Genomic DNA, 25,400 nt, shown 5'->3' on the forward strand with positions numbered 1-25,400 from the left:
CATTTCAAAAGGAAACATTGGTTCTTTTGACACATTACATATAAAAAATTGAGCATGGTAAACAGCCCATTAAATATTGATTTAAAAATTTTGGTACTGGACTCTCCACCTTGATGGTGTTATCAAATACAATAAGTTCCTCATAAAATAACTTAGTTGTTTTAAGATCTGAAAAATATACTGTAAGATGTTATACTTTCAAAAATATTTTCTGGATAACACTGAGAATAGCTTTTTATGACTGTTAATCATTATGGGATTGGTATACTAACAGAAACAGTGGACTGGAATTCCATTTATATAGTTTAATGAATATTAGACTGCAGTCCATTTTCATTCATTTGGAAAGTAGCATATTGTAATTATTTGAGATGCAAGTGGCTTTATAGAAGTTGTGGGCTTTGATTTTTTTTTTTTTTTAATGTTATGGATCTACAATACAGCCTTAAGATCATTTATAATGGTATATCCTACATAGTTTCTGTGGAAATTCTAACTTCAATTTTTTTTTTATTGCTTCCACTTGAGAACTGCCTCCAAATTTGCTGATTAATTTGTTATAATAAATATGCCACATTGGAGATCTATGGAGCTTTTGCTGTAGACACCAAAGAGCCAAATTTATCTGGATTAATTCTTAAGGTCATTTCATCATCACACACACACTCCCATTTTTCCTGTACTATTTTATTTGGATGTTTAGATTACTATGGATAATAGATTTCAAAACAAGTATAATGCAATGATTCTTAACTTTTCTTGGTACTCTGGTGAAGCCTGTGGACTCCTCACAATAATGTTTTTAAAATGCCTAAAATAAAATACATAGATAAAATAATCAATTGCACTGAAATACAGTTATGAAGATATTTTTAATAGGCTCACAGACACCAAGTTAAGAATTCCTGATTTAAGGTCAAAAGCATTCATAGAAGACATCCTGATAAAGATGGTTTTGGTCCCCCACCCCTCAAAAAAAGTTGGCATGAATGAAAATTTATCAACAAACATTTTTGGACAGAATGTTATGAAAATACACATATTGTTCCCACTCCAGGAGTCCACAGAAATTCAATTTAAAGGGGAAGCTACAATGATGTCCTTAACAAATCTATTCTTAGTCTTATAGAAGGGTCAGGATGCAAGTCCAAAATGTTGGCTTTACCTGTTCTAACCTAGTAATGGTCTTTGAGAAATTGAGGGTTTATTTTGGGAACTAATTTTTCTGGCTTCATTAGTGCTACATTTGCCAACAGGTAAATTTCCAACATATTCCAATTGTATTTAGAGAATTGATGGAGGTATTTTTATGTTTCTTGGCTACTTTCTTATTTTTGTCACAAATAATCTGTAGTAAAAAAACAGCAAACCAAGTGTTACAAAAACAGAACAAGAAGATCTGGGGAAGAACAAAGGAAAATTGAAAATTGCAAGTAAAATGATCTACTTTTTTCCAGGATAGAAGGGGGATAGACTCCCCAAAGTTAGTTGATCCTATTTTGTATCACTGAAGAAAATATTCAAAGAAAAATGGGGAAAATGCATTAAAAGTTGAATTTCTATAAAGTAACTACAAAAAAATTTACACTGTGTTGAAGTTAGAAAACATTGCAGTAGAGTATCCTTTTATGTTATTCATCCTTCCTTTATTCTCTGAATTACTTAGCATGTTTTACAAATCATTAGGAAAAAGTTTCCATAATGATACTACTGGAAATTAGAGTAAACTGTTAGTGAAAGCATTTTAAGACTGTTCTTTAATGTTATGCTGTTTATAAATATAATTTAATAGTATTTAGCAAATATCTTGAAGAGCCATTAAAATGACATTACATTTTGTAATCAGTACCTATATAAGACTTTCCCTCTATTTTGTCTTTGCTTCCCAATTAGTATCTGTACTACAAAGTCTGAAGTAACAAAATTCTGTTTTTGTCCCAACTCTCAAGGTTATAAAGTTATGCTCTACAGCTTTGGGAATCTACAACCAGATCTCATAATGCTACATTATGGCTATTTTTTTGTCCTTTACTGCAGATTAAATTTCTTAAGGCCATCACTTTTAAATGATCAAAGAAATAGTGTTGATCTAAATAAAACTGATGAGGTAAAAATGGAAAAGTGGATCAAAAAGAGTAAATTTTGAAGAAATAATATAATAGGCTTTCTCAGATGAGAAAGTTATTTTCAATAAGAAATTTTAGAGATTCCTATTTGTCATATGCAAAATGTGTCACATACTCAAGCTACTTAACCCCTTCTACTACCCCCAAAAGGAGAATATTTGTTGGAAGCTTAAAATCAAAAAATATAGCTTAAATTCAAACAAGCAGCATTAATACCAATATACTAACAAGAAGATATTAAACTTTAAACCATAAAATTGTGGGTCATAGAAGAAGCTTACTAGGAAATTATCCTATTTATAGTTCCACACTATTTCAATTTGAAATAAGCATTTTCATTAGAAATTATCTTTTTATGATAGATTCACATACTTTTATACCACTTTGAGCAATAAAGTAAAGCTGCATTGTTATTTTAACCTTTGCCTTAAAACATTTTTAAAAAATGATGCCTAGAAAACCTTATGAACTGCCTTTGGGGAGGGGGGGGGGTATTAAGATTTCATTCAACTAAGGTTAGACTATATCATGAAACCGCTTTTCCCAGCTTTTTTCCAGGAAATCATTTACTTAAAAATAAAAGCTTTTAGTGTTGTTCATTTCATCTATAAGAAAGTAAAAGTATTTTATGATGCCATAACAATTGGAATAAAGAAACTAATATATGCAATTTCAATTTAGAGTTATTTTGTTACCATACATACAAGGCTAAATTAAATGAGTTTTCCTGATAACAGATCAATTGATTGGTTTGGGCAGAAGAGGTGAAAAAAATTTATTCAAATAATTTCTCATTAATCTGAACTGTGATATTTAATTTTTTAAATGTCGGTACTTCTCAAATTGAGACATTTAAGTGAGTTTATTTTTTATCTTTCATTGATTGATGGCTTTTGTTTTGGTTGATTCAGCATGTTGGTAAAATTATATGTATCATGCTAGACTTGATTTTTCTCACATGTTTAGTTTTCCCTGTAAAACTATGAATGGTTTTTCACTTTGATAAGAAAAATATTTCAAATAATATTGCATGTAGGTTAATTTAATGTTATATCTGTTAGTATCCTTGGTTAAAGAAAAATATGAAGAGTCATTGTACTTTATGTATTTCAGAGCCAGATCTAATACCTCTCCTAATGTCTTAAAGTTTGGTTTTGATCTTGAGCAGAATTAAATTAACACATATTTAGAACAGTTATGTTACTTTTAATATGTTCCTGAGCTGCTTAAGTTAAAACAGAATGGGAAAATAATATAAATAGGCTTTCTGTGTTGTTTGTGTCATTATGTAAGGACTTAGCAAATCCATTAGATTTACCTGAATGAATCTGGAGATTAAAGAGTTGTAAAAATCAGTATGTTTTAAGTAGAATTTTGGCATTTCTGCGAATTAGTCTGGATCACTGACAGAGAATAGGTTTTTCTGTGTGATTCTGGATACTGGTTCTTTTCTTGTCCTAAATACCACTGTGTATGGTGTCTTTGTGAAACTGTTTGGGATACTACCTTCTCTTATATTGCTACATGCTAATAGGACTGTTTCTTTACCTGCGTTATCAGTGCTGCTTTAAAAAAAAAAAAAAAAAAAAAAAGTACTATAGCTGTAGTTTGGTACAGACATCCAAGTTCTTTGCTGTCATGACTCCTAAAAGATATCAAATTATATTCAAAATGTAATCCTTACAATCAGAGGTCTGAGCCAGATAATGGCTAAAAATCTGCATAAGCATCATCTAAAAATTTGATTTGCAAATAGGTTCTCAAATAGTCTTAAAACTATCAAAAAATTTTGGAAAATATATATCAGATGCCACATAATTTAATCTATTCTTGGAAAGATTTGGATACAACATATTCAAAAGCTGGTTGAATCATTCAGTCTTGGAGACTTAAAAATTCTTATCACTCTTTCTAGCTTTCTATCAAAGCCCCCAAAGATCTTTTTTTTTTTAAAGTTTTTTCATAGAAGGCATCCAATCACCATTTATGATTTACAATGTACAAAATACTATATTGAGACAAATTATTTGCACAATGGGACAAGTCTAGTTAGATTTTGGGACCTTAAATCTGCTTTTAATAAATATTTCCTACTATAAAAAAAAATGAAAGAGGTAATTTTTAGTAAACAGTCAAAAGAGTTTGAATTTCATGTTTCATTTTTAAAAGTTGTATGTCTTATTTTGTTAACTAATTTGTATCCCAGGATCCCTTAAAGTACTAGCAGAATTTCAGCTCTGATGAGGTACTAAAGGATAGATCTGCTTATGTTCTGTCATCATATATTTAGATGAACAATTTCAACATAACTCTTTGTGCTGTTGAAAAGTTGAATTATATATATATAGTAAATCTAAAAACCATTTATTCTGTCTGTAGCACTGTTTACTTTGGAGAAATGATATATAAATATGATCAGCATAAAAATTTTGTTTTTAGGTTTGGGATAATCTGCATCATTGGAAATAGGATAGTGATAAAAAAAAAAAAAAAAAGATCACATAATTGAAGTTATGTTTGATGGAAATTCCAGATCAGCTAGAATTTTTCTTAGAGGAAATTTTTTAAAATTTCTTATGTATTTTAAATTATAAAAGTTAATTTAGGCACTCTGCAATTCTTATTACAAATTTACAGATCTCAAGATGTCTAAAATTTTCTACAACCCTCTCTTTAAGTCTACTATCAAATCTCCTAATATTTCATCTCTCTATTTTAGTGAAAATCAGGACCATTCTTCATCATCTCCCTGACTTCCCTACAAACTCTAATACCTCTCATTACCACTCCTTTTCTCATTTGCTATTCTGTAATGCAGGGGTGGCCTTTGTCAATTACAGCCTCAACTTTATGCTTTTGATCTCATCCCCCTCATTCTGTCTCTTCCAAGAGATTGTCCCTTCAGTCATCTTTGCATGATCTTAAATCTCTTTCTCTGTACCTACAAATCTACTCAAGACTTTTCCTCCTGCTCTTAAAAATCCTTCATTTAACCCTATCATTTTTATCTTTTCACAGCCAGACTCCTAGAAAAAACCATTTATTGTTTTTGCTTCTTGCAGAAACTGCTTTCTATTAGCAAGGATATAAGAGGATGTCCTCTTAGCTACTAAATCTAAAGTCTTTTTTAGTACTTAACCTTCTTGGGCATACTCTTTCAGCTCTTGACATTCATCTATTTTGATTCTCTTCTTATGCATATGACCATACTTCAGGTTCCTTTGCAGGCTTTCCACCATCCTATGTATGGCTCTCCCCAAGGCTTTGTTCTGGGCCTTCCACTCTCTATTTCTCTCAGTGATATCATCAGTTCTTAAGAGTTCACAATTATCATCTTTATTAATATGACTCCTAGACCTACATAGTCTCTCTCCTGAGCTTCAGACCTACATCACCAAATGCCTGTTAAATATCTCTATTTGTACATTATAACTCATTATCTTCCTCCCCTTACCCTCTCAAAAACTGTATTTTTGTTGGAGGCATTCTTCCAGTCAATTAAGTTCACAAACTCAGTCATCTTTAACTCTTTCCTTACCCTTATCTTCCATATGCAATCATTGCCAAGTCTGGCCATTTCTATATCCAACTCATATCCTTCAACTATCCTCTTTTCTACACATGTGGTCACATTGTAGTTCAAACCATCACCTCTCTCTTGATCTGCTCAACAGCTGCCAAAATACTATTCCTAAAGCATATGTCTGACATCACTCCCCTGCTCAAGAATTTCCAATGAGCACTTGTTGCCTCTAGTATACAATAAAAAATCCTCAGCTTGGCATTAAAAGGTTTTCATTGTGTGTAAGATATAGGGAGGAAATTTAAGTGATATAAAAATATATATATAGCAATTTTTGAAAAAAACTTTAATGTTTAATAATCTGACTCCAGTTTACCTTTTCAGATTGTTTCACAATACTCTTCACCTAATTTTAGTAGTTTCCCAAATTTGCAATCATCTCCCACCTGCTTTCGTTGCAGGGGCACTTTCTCTTCGTATTCTTCATCCCACTGCCTCTTAGCTTCATTCACCTTAGCTCATGTCCTACTTTGCATGGGAAATCTTTCCTCATCCCTATAAACATGTGTTCTTTTCCTCTCCCAAATTAAAGTATGTTTACTTATCTGCTTATGTGTTGTATCCTCCCAACAAAATGTAAGCTCCTTAAGGATAGGGACTAGTTTTCACTTGTAATCCTATCTTTAGTACTTAGCAAAAGGAGTTACCTGAAAAATATTTGTTGCTTGAATTGTATTGGATGAAATCCAAATTTGCTAGCCTGAGAAAATGAGTTTTAAATGACTAGGAATTTGTTATTCATTGCAAAATGTGTAAATCAAACCATTCTTTAACAAATGTAACTAGATTATACTATAGCACATCTGATTTACGCTCAAGCACTATTCACAATAGCCAGAAGAGCAGGGAAAAGATCATCATCTGGACATTTATTCACAAGAAATATATATAGTAAGGAAAAGCCTGGAGATTGCTCCTTGATATGTAAGTAAAGCAGGCACATATTGCAATTTAACAAAATCACTGTTATTTGCATACTCTGAGGAAGTTAAAAATATAAGCAAAGACCTAATGTGTCCAAAAACTTTAAGTGCCATTTATTCACTTTGGGGACATCCTGTATACTAAAATGTTCACAACCCCATTTTTTTGTGCTGGCAAAAACCAAAAAATTAGATGACCATTGATTAGCAGGGGAGGATAGCCTATGGTGGGGTCAGTATGGAATATTATGCAGCAAAATGCAAAAAAAAAAAAAAAAAGTTAACAGAAACAAGTGATTTTTATGGTGTAGAGAAGAATAAACAGAATCAAGAATAGAAGATCACAATGATGAACAAAATTATTAAAAATGGAATGGAAAAACCAATGTTACTCCTGAAGGAATGAGACGTCAACCTCATCACCTCAAGAATAGCGGTTGGGAGGGCAGTTCTAGGACAAAGTATTTTTGGGGTTTCCCGACGAGATTTCTGAGTTGGATTTTTACAATAACTTATGTCACAGTTCAATCTGAAGGGCTAAAAAATGTTTGATTGTGTTTTAATGAGATGGAGGAGCGGATGGACTGCCTACGAGGAGGTTTGGATCGGATCGCTTCTGATCCATGTCACTATTATGTGAAGCTTTGTCTCGGCAAGAAAACCTCTTAGAAAGGTTAATTTTAATATGTAAGGAAAATCCCGCCCTCTTTACACATAAACTGGGAACACACGAGGGAAGGGGGGGGGGGGAAGCAGAAGAGGCGAATGCGCACGCGCGAGTAACGGAAGCGGGGGGAGGGAGGGGGGGAGCACCGAGGCAGCCGGGGCCTCCGTATCGCGGGCCACCGTAGGCTTCTCTCACCGCAAGAGGCCTGAAAACAACCGACAGCGAAACCCCCAACTAGTACAGGTCCAGAGCCCGGAGCGAATTAAATAGGACTAGGGCACTAGAGAGGAAAAAAGGACGGAAGCCTGTTGGAGACATTTCTTGGGGGAGTTTACTGTTACAACGCAGCTTTAGCGAGTGGTTGCGGTCCAGTAGGGGGCGTAGCTCCGCCGGGAAACTCACCCAGCTAGGAAGCAGTGCGCAGGCGCAGCGCAGATGCAGACGGCTGTGAGGAGTGGAGTTTAGGCGTTGATTCCACCTGGCCAGCTCGACCTCCCCGTGGCGTCCGGGCGGGCGGCGTGGCCCCCGAAGCTGGGGTCCGTTTAGTCATGGAGGAAGACTACTTCGGGAGCGCTGCTGAGTGGGGAGAAGACGCCGACGGCGCGCAGGTAAGAGGGCGCCGCAGCGCGGCCGTTGGCCGCTCGCCATTGTCCCGTCTCCCGTCTCGGAGGCGCGCGGCGGGCCCGCTGGGGAGCGGCCGCGGGGTGTGGGGGCGGGTCCTGCCTGTGCCGCGAGGTCTGGAGGCCCCCCGATGTTGGGGGGGAGGGGAGGAGGGAGTAACCGCCGGTTTTGTGTGCAGGGACCAGCTCTGTGCCCCAGTGCTTGCGTGTGCACACACACACACACACCACACAATGTTTACCAACACTTGTTATCGCGTTAACGCTCCCCTTCAGAAATCTTCTCCCGTCCTTAAAATCTTTACGCCGTCTGGCCAGGTCCTCCTGGAACCTTCCCAGGCTTTTCTCTCTCCCCGTCGCACTTTTCTCCAGCAAATGAGCAACCTTGTCTTTCCCTCGGCTAACGCAGTGCCCACCATTTTTCTGCTTCGTGGGTTTGAAATGCTCTCTCCACCCTTCGCTGGTCCACTTTGAAAGCCTTCCCTTTTCCCAGTAGTGGCCTTTGTTCCCGTCGTGGAGCTTTTTGTTTCCTTCTCTAATGCTCTCAGGAGGCAGTAGAGGGTGGCTCGGTGGAGAGAGTACTAGAAGATCTGAATTCGAATCCAGCTTCAATCACTTTATAATATTATAATTATTATAATAAATGTGTATTATATAATATGATACATAATTATATTATAATATAAATAATTATAATAATATAAATAACACATAATTATATAATATAATATAAATAAAATAATAAATTATAATATTATATTCAATCACATAACTGTGTGACCCTGAGCAAGTCATATGACCTAAAAACTCCGGAGAAGGAAAGGGCAAACCACGCCAGTATCTTTGCCAAGAGAACTCCTTAGACATTATTGGTCCACAGGTCCATGAGCCGAGGGAAAGGGAAGTTTGCTTACATGGACAGGAATTAACTCTTCTAAAACTTTTAAACCTCAGTGCTCACACTAGGGTACTTAATAAAAATTTTAGTTCAATTCAAGGAATATTTATTCAGCATCTTTACTGTCAAACATTTTACTAGACTTTGAGGATACAAACAGAACTGAAACAGTCCTTGCACTCACGGAGCCTACATTCTACTGTTTGTTGACATTGTTGAAACACTTCCAGTTTTAAGACAAGTCTCTTCCTTGGTGCAGTCCGCCCTTGACACTACTTGCAGGTGAAGAGGGGATTAAAGATGATTTTTGGTTTAGTTTTATATGATTTGATTCTTCAGACCAATTGCAGAGTCTTACATATGGTAGATTTGAAAACAATAAAGTTATGGGAGAAAGGGATGTGTGTATCAGATTTGAGTCTGGTCTTTCATCCAGACAACCATTATTAATCTTTGGACTGATTCATAATTAGCATATTAGTTGTGTCCTCTCAATAAAGCTCTACTCTAGCACACCTTTTTTTTTTTTTTATAACTTTTTATTGACAGAACCCATGCCAGAGTAATTTTTTACAACATTATCCCTTGCACTCACTTCTGTTCCGATTTTTCCCCTCCCTCCCTCCACCCTCTCCCCAAGATGGCAAGCAGTCCTATACATGTTAAATAGATTACAGTAGATCTTGGATACAGTATATGTGTGCAGAACTGAACAGTTCTCTTGTTGCTCAGGGAGAATTGGATTTAGAAGGTATAAATAACCCGGGAAGACGAACAAAAATGCAAGCAGTTTACATTCATTTCCTAGTGTTCTTTCTTTGGGTGTAGCTGCTTCTGTCCATCCTTGATCAATTGAAACTAAGTTAGATCTTGTCTTTGTTGAAGAAATCCACTTCCATCAGAATACATCCTCATACAGTATTGTTGTTGAAATATATAATGATCTCCTGGTTCTGCTCATTTCATTTAGAATCAGTTCATGTAAGTCTCTCCAAACCTCTCTGTATTCATCCTGCTGGTCATTTCTTACAGAACAATAATATTCCATAACATGCATATACCACAATTTACCCAACCATTCTCAATTGATGGATATCCATTCATTTTCCAGTTTCTAGCCACTACAAACAGGGCTACCACAAACATTTTGGCACATACAGGTCCCTTTCCCTTTTTTAGTATCTCTTTGGGGTATAAGCCTAGTAGAGACACTGCTGGATCAAAGGGTATGCACAGTTTGATAACTTTTTGAGCATAGTTCCAAATTGCTCTCCAGAATGGCTGGATATATTCACAGTTCCACCAACAATGTATCAGTGTCCCTGTTTTCCCACATCCCCTCCAACATTCTGCATTATCTTTCCCTGTCATTCTGGCCAATCTGATAGGTGTATAGTCTAGCACACCTTTTTGCAAGGAAAGTATAAAACCCTGCCTTGGCCTAGCATGATGAGCTCGTGATGAATAATTTGTAAATTTAGAGAGATTTCTCACCATAAGATTAGCCATCAATGGATAAATTCCTGAAGACTATAGAGATGCTGCTGAGAAGGAAGTGCTTGATAAAAATCACTGATCTTTTGCAGATACTTACAATTACTTAGAATGTAGGGATAGAAAGTATAGTGGGAAATTATTTCCCCCAGACATTTGCCAGTAAATCCTTTTCCCACAGTACTAAGATAAACCTAAATATGTTTTTGTCAAGGGTGTTAGTATGCAACCATTCCATGTCCTGAGAATGTTTTCTTTAAAAAATTTAACTTCCAGAGAAGATTTTAGAATATTCTACTAGACAGGCATTTCCATTTTGTCATGGAATTAGTAGGATTCTATTCTTTGAGTATGGCTATTGAACTAGTTCCAAGTTAGTTTGATTACTTTCTAATTACAGGAGATACTATTCCAAATACTTAGCTAAAATCTAAGCAAACTGTATCTATCACTTTCCTGACCTATTATTATAATAACCCTTTCAAAAAAGAAAATAGGATTTGTCTCATGTGATTGTTCTTGATGAGACCATGTTGATTTTCTATTCTAAATCCTTATAATAGGTATTTAGTGACCATCTCTTTATTAATACAGTCTAGAATTTTGACAGGAATTGAAATTGGGATCACTAAGAAATATTTTGCAAATTACATTCTCTTTAAAAAAAAAAAAAAGAAAGAAAATGGGACACACACCCTTCTCCAGTCTCAATACCTTACTTGTTGTCCATGATTTTTAACATATCACTCACCATGGTTTAGCACTCATATCCGCTATTTGTTTCATTACCTAAAAGTGTAGTTCATTTGAGCCAGATGACTTGAATTTATCAGACAGTTAAATATTTTCTTACTATCCTTTCCCTTGCACTAGTTTGAAGATCAACTAATCTCTTAACCATTTTGGTTGATTTCTCTATCCCCTAATCTTCTTTCTATTTAGTTGATGTGTAGTAAACCAGTTACAAAATTGTTTCTGTCTCTTCCTCCCCTTCTGTTAAGTTAAATGCTCTCCACCACGTCTCCATCCTTTGATTTTTGTTTTCTTTGGATGATGAAAATATTGCTTTAAGTTTTGCAAAGGGCTTATGTATACTACCTCCTCAATCTCCATGGAGTTAAATCAACATCTGAAGGGCATTGCTAATAATGAAATTGCATTAACTTTCTCCTTAATCTGATTCAAACCCCACTCAGGCTTGGAAAAGCAAAAATCTTTTTGTCTAGATTGTAGGGGGGTAGTCTGGGAACAAGAGTGATCAGAATTATATTCCCTCTCCTTACCCTTTTCTGCTCCCTTCCTCCTTCTGCCCCCCCCCCCCGACTTTATTAGGATAGGTATATATCTCATAATATTCATTCTTCTAATTAATTCTTTAATCAGAATTATCAGCATCAAAAACACCTATTTTTCCAAGGGCATATAAACATTAAGTGGATTACATGAGGCGTCTTTGACATTCAAGAGTGAAGTTGGCCTCTTCTATTAATCATATACTAGCATAATTAATAACAATCATTAATTACCCAGAAACTATCAAATATTTTTTGTAATTTTTAAATTTTTCACTTAAATACAAAATGAGAAAAGAAAATTGCCATGTGCACAGCAGATCATAAGAGATGATTCAATATAAAACAACAAATTTCCATTTCAAGAAAATATATATAATATATACTATATGTTGTTTTCAAATCTGCTGTTTTTCTTTGCTTTTTTATTGGTTTTATTTTCTTCTTTGCTGTACACTTTTTGCTTTATTTCCCCCTGACACCTTTCCTCTACCCACCCTAAAGAAGGCTACAATTAAGTATATGTGTGTGTGTGTGTGTGTGTGTACACATTAACATATATATACACACACACACACACACATACTCCTACATATATATGTAAGAATGTACTATGCTTATTTCTATCTATCATCTGTTTCTCTGAAACTGGACAATACCTTCTATCATAAGTTTGGCTACCACATCATTTCCTACATCACAGCGGTATTCCTTTTTGGATTCAGACAGTATTTTCCTTCATGGGATCTTAAAGGAATTTGGATATTTATAATAGAATGACTTTGTTGTTCAAAGTTATTATTAAAACAATACTGCAATTACAGTATATAATATTCTCTTTGTTTCATTCTTTGTTATTTCATGGAGGCCTCCCTCTTCAGCTTTTTAATACATCACAGATAAATAGTGAGATCAAGAGTGTAACCACTCCTGTTTGTAGCTGAAGAGGAGAAAGGATATATAATAGTTCATAGAGTTTAGGAGATTGATGAATTACTAGGAAGAGTATTAGTGAGCATATCATCATGTTTATTGAAGGAAGATTCCCCCAACATAATGACGTTATTTTAGGGGACAGGAGTGCTATCCCTGAAATCCTGGAATAAGGTGAAGTATTCCTTGAGTCTCTTATCTATTGAAATACTTTTCCTTCAAAGCCCAGTTCATATGCCACATTATTCATAACTTCTGCTTAGAATTCCTAATTCCCACCCCATAGTGATCATTCTTTTCTTAAATTTCTCTACCTTAATCCTGAACTGGGGTTGTTATTTATTTATTATATCTCTATTTTTAGAAACTAGGCATGCTGCTTTATATATGTATGAGATGCTTTAATATATATATAATTATCCAACTTATTTTAAGGCCCATCCTTGAAGCCTCCCCTATCACATTTCTTATTAAAATCACACTTCTCAGAATTTTGCAATCAGGAACATGTAGCACTAAGGTAAAAAAAAATAGGAAATGATGTATTTGATAAAATTTGCAAAGATGAGCAGTTTGTCTCTCCAACTAAATTGCAAGCCTGTGGGTTGGCATATTCTTAAACCAAGCATAAGACACCAAACACAATAAGTGAAGAATTTTTATCTAGCTTTTAAAGTTTCTCTTCACTTTCTAATCTGATATGTCTCTACAAGTCTGGTCTGTTAAATGTTTTCAATAATAGAAAAAGATATTTACAATCGAAAAAAGTTTAATACTGTCTATTAATTTAATAGCAGGATGATGATTATGGAGAAGGAGAAGATGATGCAGAAGTCCAACAAGAATGTTTACACAAATTTTCCACTCGGGATTATATAATGGAGCCTTCTATATTCAACACACTCAAAAGGTAAAAAAAAAAAAAAAAAAAAGAAAAGAAAAAAGAAAGAAAGAAAAAAAATTCTAATTTGTGTTGGGAAGCAGAGAGGAGGATAATTTAGAAATATAGTCATTCTGAGGCAGCTAGTTGGTGTAGTGGATAGAGCACCAGCCCTGAAGTCAGAAGGATCTGAGTTCAAATTCTGCCTTAGACACTTAACACTTCTTGACTGTGTGTGAAGTGTGGCCCTGGGCAATTCACTTAATCCCAGTTGCCTCTGCAAAAAAGGAAAAAAAAAATATATATATATATATACACACACATACACACACACACACACACACACACACATATAGTCATTCTGAATCATGGAATCATAGGACTTTAGCGGCTCTGTACCCCAATACCTTTATCATATGGATGAAAAATTATTGTCATTTTTCAGTCCATAACCAGGAGTCATTTTTCAGTCCATAACCATAAACCACCTTTTCTTGGCAAAGATACTGAAATGGTTTGCTATTTCCTTCTGCTCATTTTACACATGAGAAAACTAAGGTAAACAGGGATTGTATGACTTGACCAGGGTCACACAGTTAGTAAATGTTTGAGGCCTGATTTGAATTCAGGAAGATGAGTCTCCATGAACTCCACCTTTTGGAGTGGAGTATGCCACTCCCTGGCCAGCCATCCATGAAGTAACTGAGGCCCAAAGAAGCAAACAGGAGTCTTCCAAAAGTCATTAAGATGGCCCAGCTCCTTATAGCTACTTCTTTCTAATCTGTTAGGTTTTCTGCATTTTTGACCATTTTTCACCCCTTGCAGGTATTTTCAGGCAGGCGGATCTCCAGAGAATGTGATCCAACTTTTATCAGAAAACTATACTGCTGTGGCCCAGACTGTGAACCTCTTGGCAGAGTGGCTCATTCAGACAGGTGCCTGGGGATGAGAGGGTGGATCTAGAATTACAGAAGAAAATAACCCCTTTTAACTTCCAGGTTTGAAGTTTGTATAAATAAGAACTAAATTTCTTTCTCAGCTTGATGTTTTTCTGAATAGCAGAGGTTTCCTGATATGAACCATATTATCATTGGATTTTTGCCATATAGTAGAGTCATGGAAGCTTTGTAGAGCTTTTTTTTTTTTTTTTTTAATAAGAAATTAAGAAGTAAAGTATTAAAGCCATTCTCAAAGTCTATGTACTCACTGTATACAGTCTCCTACATATCCAGTGGATTCCAAATTATTTCTTAATCCTTTTAACTTCCTAGTAGAGAAGGGGGCAGAGTCGCTTAGAATGGTCCCAGTTGTGTTGTCTGGCACTTAGAATTTCTTTACTGCAAGTTTTGTCTTGATTCGGATATGATAAAGTACTACCAATCATCAATTTATCAGCCATTTCCTATCAGTGGATAAGAAGAGATTGAAAATGAGAGAATAATCATGTGAAGAAGAGATTTGAGAGTACACATGGAGAGTATGACCATAGAAAAAGTAAATTCAAGATCTCCCAAAATCAGAGCAAGTGACAAAAAAAAATGAGAGATGTTAAGGAGGAGTTTTAAGGTGTGTGTTAGAGAGTAAGCAGAAGCCCTTAAGAGATGGACTTTTTTTTTTCCTCAGTAAAATAGAAAGCCCTGGGAAGAGTGGGAGGAGAGGGTGACAGCACAGTTGTTTTGAGGAGAGAAGAACAGATTTGGAAGATGGTGGAGAGCAGACATGACTTTTTGTGAGCTCCTCTGACCTCTCAAATCAACAGCAGATTAAGCTTCTAAATTGTTTTTGGAGTCAAAGAATCCACAAATTTGGAGTATAACACATTCCCAGAAGAAGATACCTTGGAAGAACTTCAGAACAGGTCTATTTTAAATGGGCACGGGGATAGTCTGCCAAACCTAGACTCCAGCACAGGGAGACTGGGACAAGGAGCTAGGGTGGAGAGTCGGAGAGCGATGCATGTTCCACGCACAGGAGAATCTTCTGTGAGTCTCTTAGGCTTCTCTGCCCTCTTTGCCAGTAGGTGGTTTGGCAGATTTGCTACAAAAGGCAAATTGTAAACTACTGAGCCCCAGAAGAACACCAGATCTAATTGCCATTATCCAGCACTGGAAATCAATCAGCAGAACTGCCCCAAGACATATTAAAACAGCTGTCGTTTCTTTGCATTGAACAGACCTCAAACCTTTAAAAAAAAATGAATAAAAAGCCAAAAAAAAAAAAAAAAACCCTCTCACCATAGACAGGTTTTATGTAGAGAGAGAAGAAAAGACTTCAAATCCTGAGGCTCCTAAAGGCAAAAGCAACTCCAGATGAAGCCCCAAAGGAAGACATGAGCTGGTGATCATTTTGCAAGGCTTTCTTGGAAGATGGCATAAGGGATCTTAAAAGAGAGAAGAAAAATGGGAAAATGAAATAAGATCATTGCAAGAAGGAATGTAAAAAGTATATAATACCCTACAAAAGAGATATGAAAAAGATATTAATTTGCTGAAAAACAAAATTTGTGAAATAAAAAAAGAATGGAATGAACAAAAAATTCAATTGGCCAGTTACAAAAGGAGCTAAAAAGGGTAACTGAAGAAAATAATAAATTAAAAATTAAAATTGAACAAATGGAAGTGAATGATAAGACTTCAACAGTCAGTCAAATAAAAACCAAAAAAAAAAATTAAAAAATAGAAGAAAATATGAAATAGCTACTAGGAAAAACAACTGACCTGGAAAATAGATGTGGGAGAGATAATCTAAGGATTATTGGACTTCTTGAAAACTACGATGAAAAAAAGAACCTAGACATTATCCTACAGGAAATCATAAAAGAAAACTGCCCTGATATTTTAGAATCAGAAAGTATAATAACCATTGAAAGAATTCACTGATCGCCTCCTGAAAGAGACCTCCCCCCCCCCCCCCCCAAGTTAAATTCCCCTAGGAATATTGTGGCTCAATTTCAGAGCTATTGCACCAAGGAAAAGATATTGAAAGCAGCTAGAAAGAAACAATTTAAATAGTGAGTAGCCACAATTAGGATTACCCAAGACCTAGCAACTTCCACCTTAAAAGATTGAAGGGCCTAGAATCTGATATTCCACAAGGCAAAAGAACTTGGATTATGGCCAAGAATAAGCTATCCAGATAAAATGAGCGTTATCTTTCAGGGAAGAAGATGGACATTCAATGATGTAGATGAAATATTTCTAATGAACAGGTTTGGAGTAGCTGCTGATTCTGCATCATCAATTGGGCACAGTTTAAGGGGTGATCATGGGAATTGAAGAGACTACTAGACAAAACAAAGAAAAAAACAGGGTGTTAAAATGAGACATCAGCACATCATTGAAGTCCTAAGAATGAGGTGGACTACGGTCGGGACAGAGAGAATGACTATGAGCTACCCCCTGAAAAGGGAGGGAGATGTAAATGACTGCAATAAAGATTTGGACAGGGTGATGAGAATGGGTGAAGTGAATCTTCATAGGAGAAATTGCAAAGTTATAATGGCAAAAGGAAAGTTTGGAGGTGGGAATGGGGAGCAAAGTGGACCTATTCTCTTGGCTTGTAGGGGTGAAAATAAGGGAAAGAGCAGCCAGTACTAGAGATGATAGCCAGCTCCTGGGAAGAGTCAAGTTTCTTTGGATGTGAAATAATTTAGGATAAAATAAGTTTGTTAATGGTAGAGGGAGGATTGCTAATCCTTAGTGGAATACAAAGAATAGAAAGTGTACTCTGGAGGGATAAAGCTGAGAAAGAAATGACGGAATCATGAGAGTTCACAGGAGAATAATTTTGTCTTAATAGTTATTGCCAGGGATAAAATGAGGATAAACTGGGAACTTCCCCATCAACTATCTGATAAACAATTAATTGATAGAGGTCCCTATCTTTTAATGTTCTTTTATGACTGAGTACTATCAGTATATATACTCAGGTCAGTGTGCACCCTCATTGCCTCTGACTCCTGTTAAGGGTCTTTTAAATTCTGACACACAGAATAGAAAAAATAAGGTGATGATGAAAATATCTGGAGGCTGGGGTGAACTCAGGCTTCAGACCCATCCTGCAACTATATTTCAAGAGGGGGTTTAGCATATACCGAAGACATATGTTACAAGTAATCTGCTCCTGATGTCTGCGTGTTCAGAAGCAAAGATCCAGTCCTCTTCACACATATCCCTACCCCAGTAGCTTTGGTGCACTGAGTTTTTTCATTTTGTTGATTTAAAATCCCCCTTGGAATATACTTTCTACTTTACCACTCCTGACACTTGAAGAATAAAGCCAGACATGGTAAGGAAATCCATTCAGACACAGCTTTTGAACTGTCCTTTCAATTTTCAGAAGAGTTAGAAGGATGCTGCATTCTTTTGTGCATTCCATTTTGTGTGAAAATCAAAATCTAAAAAATTATTATTCTAATCTTTGTATTGCTCTTTAAAGTTCACAAAGTGCTTATAGAGGTATGTTAGTGCAAGTATTATCCCTTTTTACAGATGAGGAACCAAGCTTTGAGAAGGTGTGCCTTGCTTACTGTCTTACTGTGAGCTGGTGAGGCAGATTGGAAACCCAGATTCCTTGACTCCCAGGTCCAATACTATATACTGTGACTAAATGACTCATTGATTGAAATAAAAAAAAAATTTTTGTGAACTAGTCATGAGCTTGCTATTTTCTGCCTGGTTTTTTTTTTTTTTTTTTTTTTTTTTTTTTTTTTTTTTTAATAAATTCTTTTAGGTGTTGAGCCAGTCCAGGTTCAGGAAACTGTGGAAAATCATTTGAAGAGTTTATTGATCAAACACTTTGACCCTCGAAAAGCAGATTCTATTTTTACTGAAGAAGGAGAGGTAAGGAAGATCTCTTATCCACTGGACATTTTCACATTGTTTTGCCTGATCTTTTATTTCTCAAGTTCATGTGTATACACATTCTGGTCACATGTATAATTTTCACATCCCTCCTGTAGTATAACTGAAAAAAAAAAAAAAAACTGGGTTCTAGTCTCAGTTCTGATCTTAAGTAGTCTTCTGGGCCTTAGTTTTCCCTATGAAATTAATGGTTTATATTGGACCCTTGGAAGAAACCTCAGTATGTCTCTTCCTCCTTCCCTCTTCTTCTTCCTCCTTCTTTCTTCTTATTTATTTATTTGTTTGTTTTAGACCCCAGCATGGCTAGAACAAATGATTGCACATACCACCTGGAGAGATCTGTTTTACAAATTAGCAGAAGCTCATCCAGACTGTCTAATGCTTAATTTCACTGTTAAGGTAAGTTAAGGGTCAGTTAAATGGGTGGGTGACTAGGGGCAGGAAGAAAAGGCATTTTAGTAGTACTTTAGAAATAAATTTGCACTTTTTTACAAGTATTATCTTATTTGATCTTCTAGTAGCGTTTCAAGGTAATTGATATTATTAAATCCATTTTTGTTAAGGAAACTGAGACAAAGAGAATTTAAGCACCAGGTCACACTGCTAATACATATCTGAGGCCAGGTTTGAATTCATCTCTTCCTAACTCTAGGCTCAGTGCTTTATCCATTACTTTACCAGTTACCTCTAGTGTTCGAAGGAAACATTGGAATAGAAAGATGAGAGAATTTGAGTGTTTCTAAATGCTTAGAAATATTTGTGTTTATATTAAGTTTCCAAACAATATTCATATTTGATTTCTTATACAGACTAAATTCTAGAGTGAGAAGGATGAAGCATGGTTATTATATTGATAAAGAGGTGGTTTTTTTTGTTATGAGGGGGAGAAAGCAGTTTATCCATGTTTTCAGGATATGGAATTCTGAAAGCATCTAGAATTGCTATAATTATAAAATGAAATAAATGAAAGGACTTTGAAAATGGTAAAATACCATAGGCATTTTGTTAAGGATATGTTTTATTTTTTTAATCCATTTATTTTTACTATTTAATATGTTAGGAAATTAATCATATTGTTCGGGATTCCCCTAATATCTAAGAACCATGTTCTAAAATTCTTTTTAAGTCTCTTAGCTTATAGCATACCTTGGATTGTTTTATTCAACTATTTAATTTTTGTGTATTTATGTGCTACCTAGGCTAACCTGAGCTCCTTGAGGACAGGAACAGTGTCATGCTTTTTAACGTCCCCTTTAACTTTGTGATTAAATATTCATATATTATTTATTTAATTTGACTGATAATTTTAGAGGTGGAAGTAACCTTAGACGTTCTCAAGTCAGAATTGGACATTTTATAGATGTGGAAACAGAGTTAATATGTGGAACCATGTTGACAAGAATTAGAACTAGAACTCAAGTTTTCTCACTCTGTTGTACTCTTTCTTTTTTGCCAATTTTCCAAGAATCAGTTTTCTATGAAATAACTGGTATTGTAGCTTATCTCTGATGCAGGATACCAAGGAGAGATAACTAGTGTATCCACAGCTTGCCAGCAATTAGAAGTCTTTTCTCGAGTGCTCCGTACTTCACTGGCTACAATTTTAGATGGAGGAGAAGAAAACCTTGAAAAAAATCTCCCTGAATTTGCTGTAAGTTATGATTCAAGGAATGGGGAAGAATTGAAATATTATGGCCCATGTATCTTAAAACTTTCAAAATAACCCTTTACATAACTGTAGATGAAAAAAATTGTGACAGATATTACTATTAGCATAGCTAGAAGAGATTCTGGATACTTTTAATTCTCTTTCTCAACTTTTCTAATTGCATTCATTAATGATGTCTTTAAAAATGTTTCTATTATGAACATTTCTATATAGAAAGAACAAAAGAGGATAATCATACATGAACTCTTAAACATTAAGTAATTTGTTATTTTTAAATGTATATTAAATTTAACCTAAAAATACCAATGTGGCCTGCCTGTCTGTGTCCTCATCTGCTCCTTTCAATGGTATTTTAAAACATGTTTCATTGTTGCTCCTTTTTTTTTTTTTTTTTTTTTTTTGCATTATTACTACATCCCTACTCCATGCCACCCCAGATCTTCTTTCCCAGTTCTCCAGCTTCTTCACTAACCAAAAATGAAAGTTCTCCCTTGTAACGAATAATTGTAATTAAGCAAAACAAATTTATACACTACTAGAGTGAGCTCCTTGAGAGCAGGGAAAATGTCTTTTTCCATTTTTTGTAATCCCAGTGCTTAGCACAATGCCCGATTATTAATAGATGTTTATTAATTGATTGACCTATAACTAAGATGTCTCATTCTTGTGTGTTATTCTTACATCACTTTTCTTTCTGAGTATATTCTTCCCCTATCTTCCTTGCTAAGCAGGTATTTTGTTTTAAGTTCAGTCAAATCAGCCAACACACTGAGCAGAGCAGATCTGTTAGTGGGTGCAGTATTAGTAGACTGTCCTTTCTATAGAGAGGAGAGAGATGCATTTTCTTAACATATCTTTAGGGCTTAGCTTTGTCATTGTAATTACACAGCATTCAGTTTCCTTTCCCCTTCCCTGCCTTCCTGTTTACATTGTTGTAGTATTAGGTATATTTTTTCCTACTACTATTAATTCATTCTGCATCAGTTTATATAAGTCTTCCCATGTTTCTCTTTATAGCTTTATTTTTTTATACTTTATAATTTTCCTTTATATTCATGTACCACAGTTTGTTTAGCTGTTTTCCAGTCAGTGGACACTAGTTTTGTTTCTAATACTTTCCTATCATAAAAAGTTTTGCTATGAATATTTTGGTATATATGTGACCTTTCTGTCTAGCAGTGGAATATAAATTATTAAAGAATATGGACATTTTAACCTAGCTTAATTTCTCATTGCATCTATTAATAAGTCATCCTTTTAGAATGGGAACTCAGTGTTTTATCTTTTTCACGTGGAATATTTCAGAAAATGTTATGCCATGGAGAGCATACCTATCTCTTTGCCCAGTCGATGATGTCTATATTAGCCCAAGAAGAACAAGGAGGGTCTGCTGTGCGTAGAATTGCTCAAGAAGTTCAACGATTTGCTCATGAAAAGTAAGATCAAATGTTTCTTTCATGTTTACTGATCCTGTCCTATTACCAAAATTCTCCCTTAGATCTTTTCATTATTTTGAACTAGTGAACAAAATTTTAATTCCTTAAAGATCATGCTAAGGTTAGATATCTAGAACTGGTAGAACAGTTGTGTCTACAACAAAAAATGTGGAAGTTTGAAAGAGGGGAGAAGATGGGGGAGGGAAATGAGTTCATTTTTGGACACGTAGGTTTTAAGATGTTTTAGGGGAGAATTACCTGCATAAAGATAATAAATTCATAGGAGATAATTAGGTTATTGAGAGAGTATAAAGGGAGAAGACGGGCCTTGGGGTATACTCATCCATTGTTGGGGATCAGGATATGGATGATTAATTAACAGAAGAGTCTGAGAAGTGGCCAGGTAGATATGAAAAACAAAAGAATAATATCAATAATGTCAAATGCTGTAATGAGATCAGGGTGTAAACTGAACAGAATCTATCAGATTTGGTAGCTTTGCAGAGACCGTTTTCATTTGAGTTTGGAAGCCATATTATAAAGGGCTGTTAAAGAGCAATTAAGAGGAAATTGAAGAAATTGTTGGCTTTTTCTAGGAATTTGGATTGGAAAGGGCAAAAATTATATAGGATGGTAATGAGGGAATGGTTGGATTTAATAAGGGTTTTTGGTTTTTTTAAGGATGTAGAAGACTTAGTATATTTGAAAGCAATAGGAAGAACTAGTAGATAGAGATTAGAAAATGGGAGGGAGAAGGATGATTGAAAAGGCAGTCTGCTAAAGAAGATGCAGTAGGATTGGTCTTGAGAAGGACCATCTCATCAGATGCCAGAGTAAAAGAGAAATGAGTGGGAATGTGTCAAGAAAAGGGAAGGCAAGCTCATGGCTAATGGCTTTAATGCTCTCCTAAAATAATGGTATACTTAGTTGAGAGAATCTAGGAAAGGGAGATGTAGGGGACTTGAGGAGAGAAGTTTGAAGTATCTTTTGAGGGGTTTGAGAGAGGGAATAAACTAGGGAGTGTTGAAAGGATTGCCTTAGTGTACAATGCAGGAAAGGCCCAGCTGCAGTTAGCTGCCATGACTATCCCTCTATCTTCTACACTCTTCTGCCTCTGAATCAGATATTATTAGCAAACTAACTATCCAGCATCAAAAATGCAAACATTAGTGCCGTTTACTTGTAGATATATTAAGTAGAAAAGTGATCATTCTTAACAGTAGACTTGGGGAATTTTCTTTTTCTAACTTAAAGAGGCCATGATGCCAGTCAGATCACACTTGCATTGGGCACAGCTGCTTCATACCCCAGGGCTTGTCAGGCCCTTGGTGCCATGTTGTCAAAAGGAGCTCTGAATCCAGCTGACATCACAGTCCTGTTTAAGATGTTTACTAGCATGGACCCACCTCCTGTTGAACTGGTATGTTTCTGTTTCATTTTTGCATTATGAAAAATAACCCCATAAACTTTTCCCGTTTGCTTATATAGTGAGTGAATTAAGTAAAAAGAATTACTTTAGCTTTATGGCAAAGTGTTCACTAGTAACGCATTGTTGTAAAAGTGAACATAAATGTGATTTGTTATCACTATCAAATATAAAGGCAGAGCAAAGTGCTAATAAGCCTTGGATATTAATGTCATTGTTTAATGTTTGCCCTTTTAGATAAGAGTGCCAGCTTTCTTGGACCTGTTTATGCAGTCATTATTTAAACCAGGTGCCAAAATCAATCAAGACCATAAACACAAGTACATCCATATATTGGCCTATGCAGCTAGTGTGGTAGAGACCTGGAAAAAGGTAATCTTTGGATTTTGAGACTGTAACACAATTGTTACTTACTGGTTGGTAACAGTTTGAAACTGGTGAACCCAGGCTTAATGAAGCCTGGTACCAAAAAATGTCTTGTTAAATCTTATTTAGAATCTGGGCTTTCTCTACTTATAATTTACTACCCTAAATGATCTGCATGCTGTTCTTCCCATTAGACATGCCATTTTTATTGAATGTCCCCCATGTTTGAACTATTCCTAGTCCTCTGCCTCTTGGCTTCCCTCAAGCCTCAGCTCAAATCCTATTTTAGATGAGATGTTTTTCCCAAACACTTTCTTCCTCTCATTACCTCTGCTCCCTTTTCTCTGAGATTATTTATTCAATATGTATCTTGTCCTCCCCACTAAAATGGGAACTTCTTGAGGGAGGGGAGTGTTTATGTACTCGGCACTCAGTGCCTGGTATATAAATGTTTTATTTCTGAAAAGTATTGTACCATATTCAAAAACCATATTCAAAAATTTAAACTTTATTACATTTTTCAGAACAAGAGAGTGAGCATCAATAAAGATGAGTTGAAGTCAACATCCAAAGCTGTTGAAACTGTTCACAATTTATGTTGCAATGAGAACAAAGGTGCCTCTGAGTTAGTGGCTGAGTTGAGTACACTTTATCAGTGCATTAGGTAAATAAAAGTTTTACTTCTAAAAACTTCTGCCACTTTTGAAGATCAACTGATATATCATTATATATGTTATTTCATATTGCTATTTTTCTAAATAAAACTAGCCTTATAAGCTATTGTTATAAGCCTTAACATGGTTTATTTTGCAGGTTTCCAGTGGTGGCAATGGGTGTACTAAAGTGGGTGGATTGGACAGTGTCAGAACCACGCTACTTTCAGCTCCAGACTGATCATACACCAGTACATTTGGCCTTACTAGATGAGGTATAATGTAATGTTTTTGTGTGTTGGGTTGTCCTTATATATACATCTTGTGGTTTCATTGGACATCGTTTATAAAATGTTAGTTACAACTGTCTTCTCAGTGTGAAAAAATTCAGCTGTTTTTGTCCCAGTGTTTGGGGGAACTAAAAAACAAGTATTCTTGGTCTGATTCAACAACTCTTAACAGTGATGGTTACTTTCTCACACTTAGAGTAGATGCGTAAAAGCATAGTTGTGAAATGAGTTCTTTTGACCATAGATCAGTACCTGCCACCAGCTCCTCCATCCCCAAGTCTTGCAATTGTTGGTTAAACTATTCGAAACAGAGCATTCCCAATTGGATGTAATGGAACAAGTAAGTAGCCAATGCAAAATGAAAAGCCTTTCAAAAAAAATAATTTTGAATGTAGTCTTGTTTCTAAAATAGCTTGTTTAACTTCTCTCCCCCAGCTTGAATTGAAGAAAACACTGCTGGACAGGATGGTTCATCTGCTGAGTAGGGGTTATGTACTGCCTGTTGTCAGTTACATACGAAAGTGTTTGGAAAAGTTGGACACTGATATCTCCCTCATTCGCTATTTTGTTACTGAGGTCAGAAATGCTTCCTTTTGGTAACACTAACCCTAATTTTAGATTAGTTCACTTTGTAGCTGAATTCTGCATGTAGTGTTGGGGATTTAGTTTTCAGCCTGATATGGAGGAGAAAGGGATGGTTAAGGCTAGGAATCATGCTCAGGCTTCTCTCTGTGTCTTTCTTTACAGGTCTTAGATGTGATTGCTCCTCCTTATACTTCCGACTTTGTACAGCTCTTTCTTCCCATTCTAGAGAATGACAGCATTGCCGGTACCATTAAAACAGAAGGAGAGCATGACCCTGTGACAGAGTTCATAGGTAAGGGTAAAAGGACTGCTCTGATTTGTATTTTTTTAAACATCTGGTCACATTTTTAACTCATTCTTTTTTCTTTATTGAAGCCCACTGCAAGTCTAATTTCATTATGGTAAACTGAATCAGACTAATTTAGTCTGCTAAAATCTCAAGAAGACATTTCCAGACAGATCTCTTCAAGAAGTGGTCTCAGAAGGACCATGACCATGGACACTAGTGGTGTGAAAACACTTTTTACTGACCCTATGGGTCATTTTAACTGTGTGGGAATATTCATCTAAAAAGTTTTCAATTAAAATTTGGATGGACATTGTGATATTCATTGGGACAAATATCCCAATCCACACAAGGTGTGGCAGCACCTCACCTCACTCATCAATAAATACTTAATGACTGATAATTGTCTCA

The 25,400-nt window shown here is 35.6% G+C and overlaps 1 protein-coding gene and 1 long non-coding RNA gene across 3 annotated transcripts; one reads left to right on the top strand and one right to left on the bottom strand.

Annotated features, from left to right (window-relative positions):
- Positions 1 to 375: 375 nt before the first annotated feature.
- LOC116421520 lies at positions 376 to 7,784 on the bottom strand. Its single transcript, XR_004231908.1, has 2 exons — positions 7,702 to 7,784; positions 376 to 811 (listed from the first exon to the last, which is right to left on the bottom strand). It is a non-coding gene; the product is annotated as an uncharacterized LOC116421520 (long non-coding RNA).
- NELFCD (negative elongation factor complex member C/D) lies at positions 7,441 to 25,382 on the top strand. Of its 2 annotated transcripts, XM_012539666.3 has the most exons (15): positions 7,848 to 7,907; positions 13,331 to 13,446; positions 14,242 to 14,351; positions 18,148 to 18,257; positions 18,570 to 18,677; positions 19,777 to 19,929; positions 21,253 to 21,383; positions 22,638 to 22,803; positions 23,047 to 23,181; positions 23,700 to 23,839; positions 23,989 to 24,103; positions 24,363 to 24,458; positions 24,554 to 24,694; positions 24,866 to 24,995; positions 25,079 to 25,382. In XM_012539666.3, exons 1-15 carry the CDS (start codon positions 7,848 to 7,850, stop codon positions 25,111 to 25,113), a joined length of 1,746 nt encoding a protein of 581 aa, XP_012395120.1. In that variant the 3' UTR covers positions 25,114 to 25,382. The 2 variants fall into 2 exon arrangements, with proteins under 2 accessions (XP_012395119.1, XP_012395120.1); XM_012539665.3 differs by having other exon boundaries at positions 7,441 to 7,907; positions 24,866 to 25,382.
- The last annotated feature ends 18 nt before the right edge of the window (positions 25,383 to 25,400 follow it).

Source organism: Sarcophilus harrisii, chromosome 2, assembly GCF_902635505.1.
Source record: "Sarcophilus harrisii chromosome 2, mSarHar1.11, whole genome shotgun sequence".
NCBI lineage: Eukaryota > Metazoa > Chordata > Mammalia > Dasyuromorphia > Dasyuridae > Sarcophilus > Sarcophilus harrisii.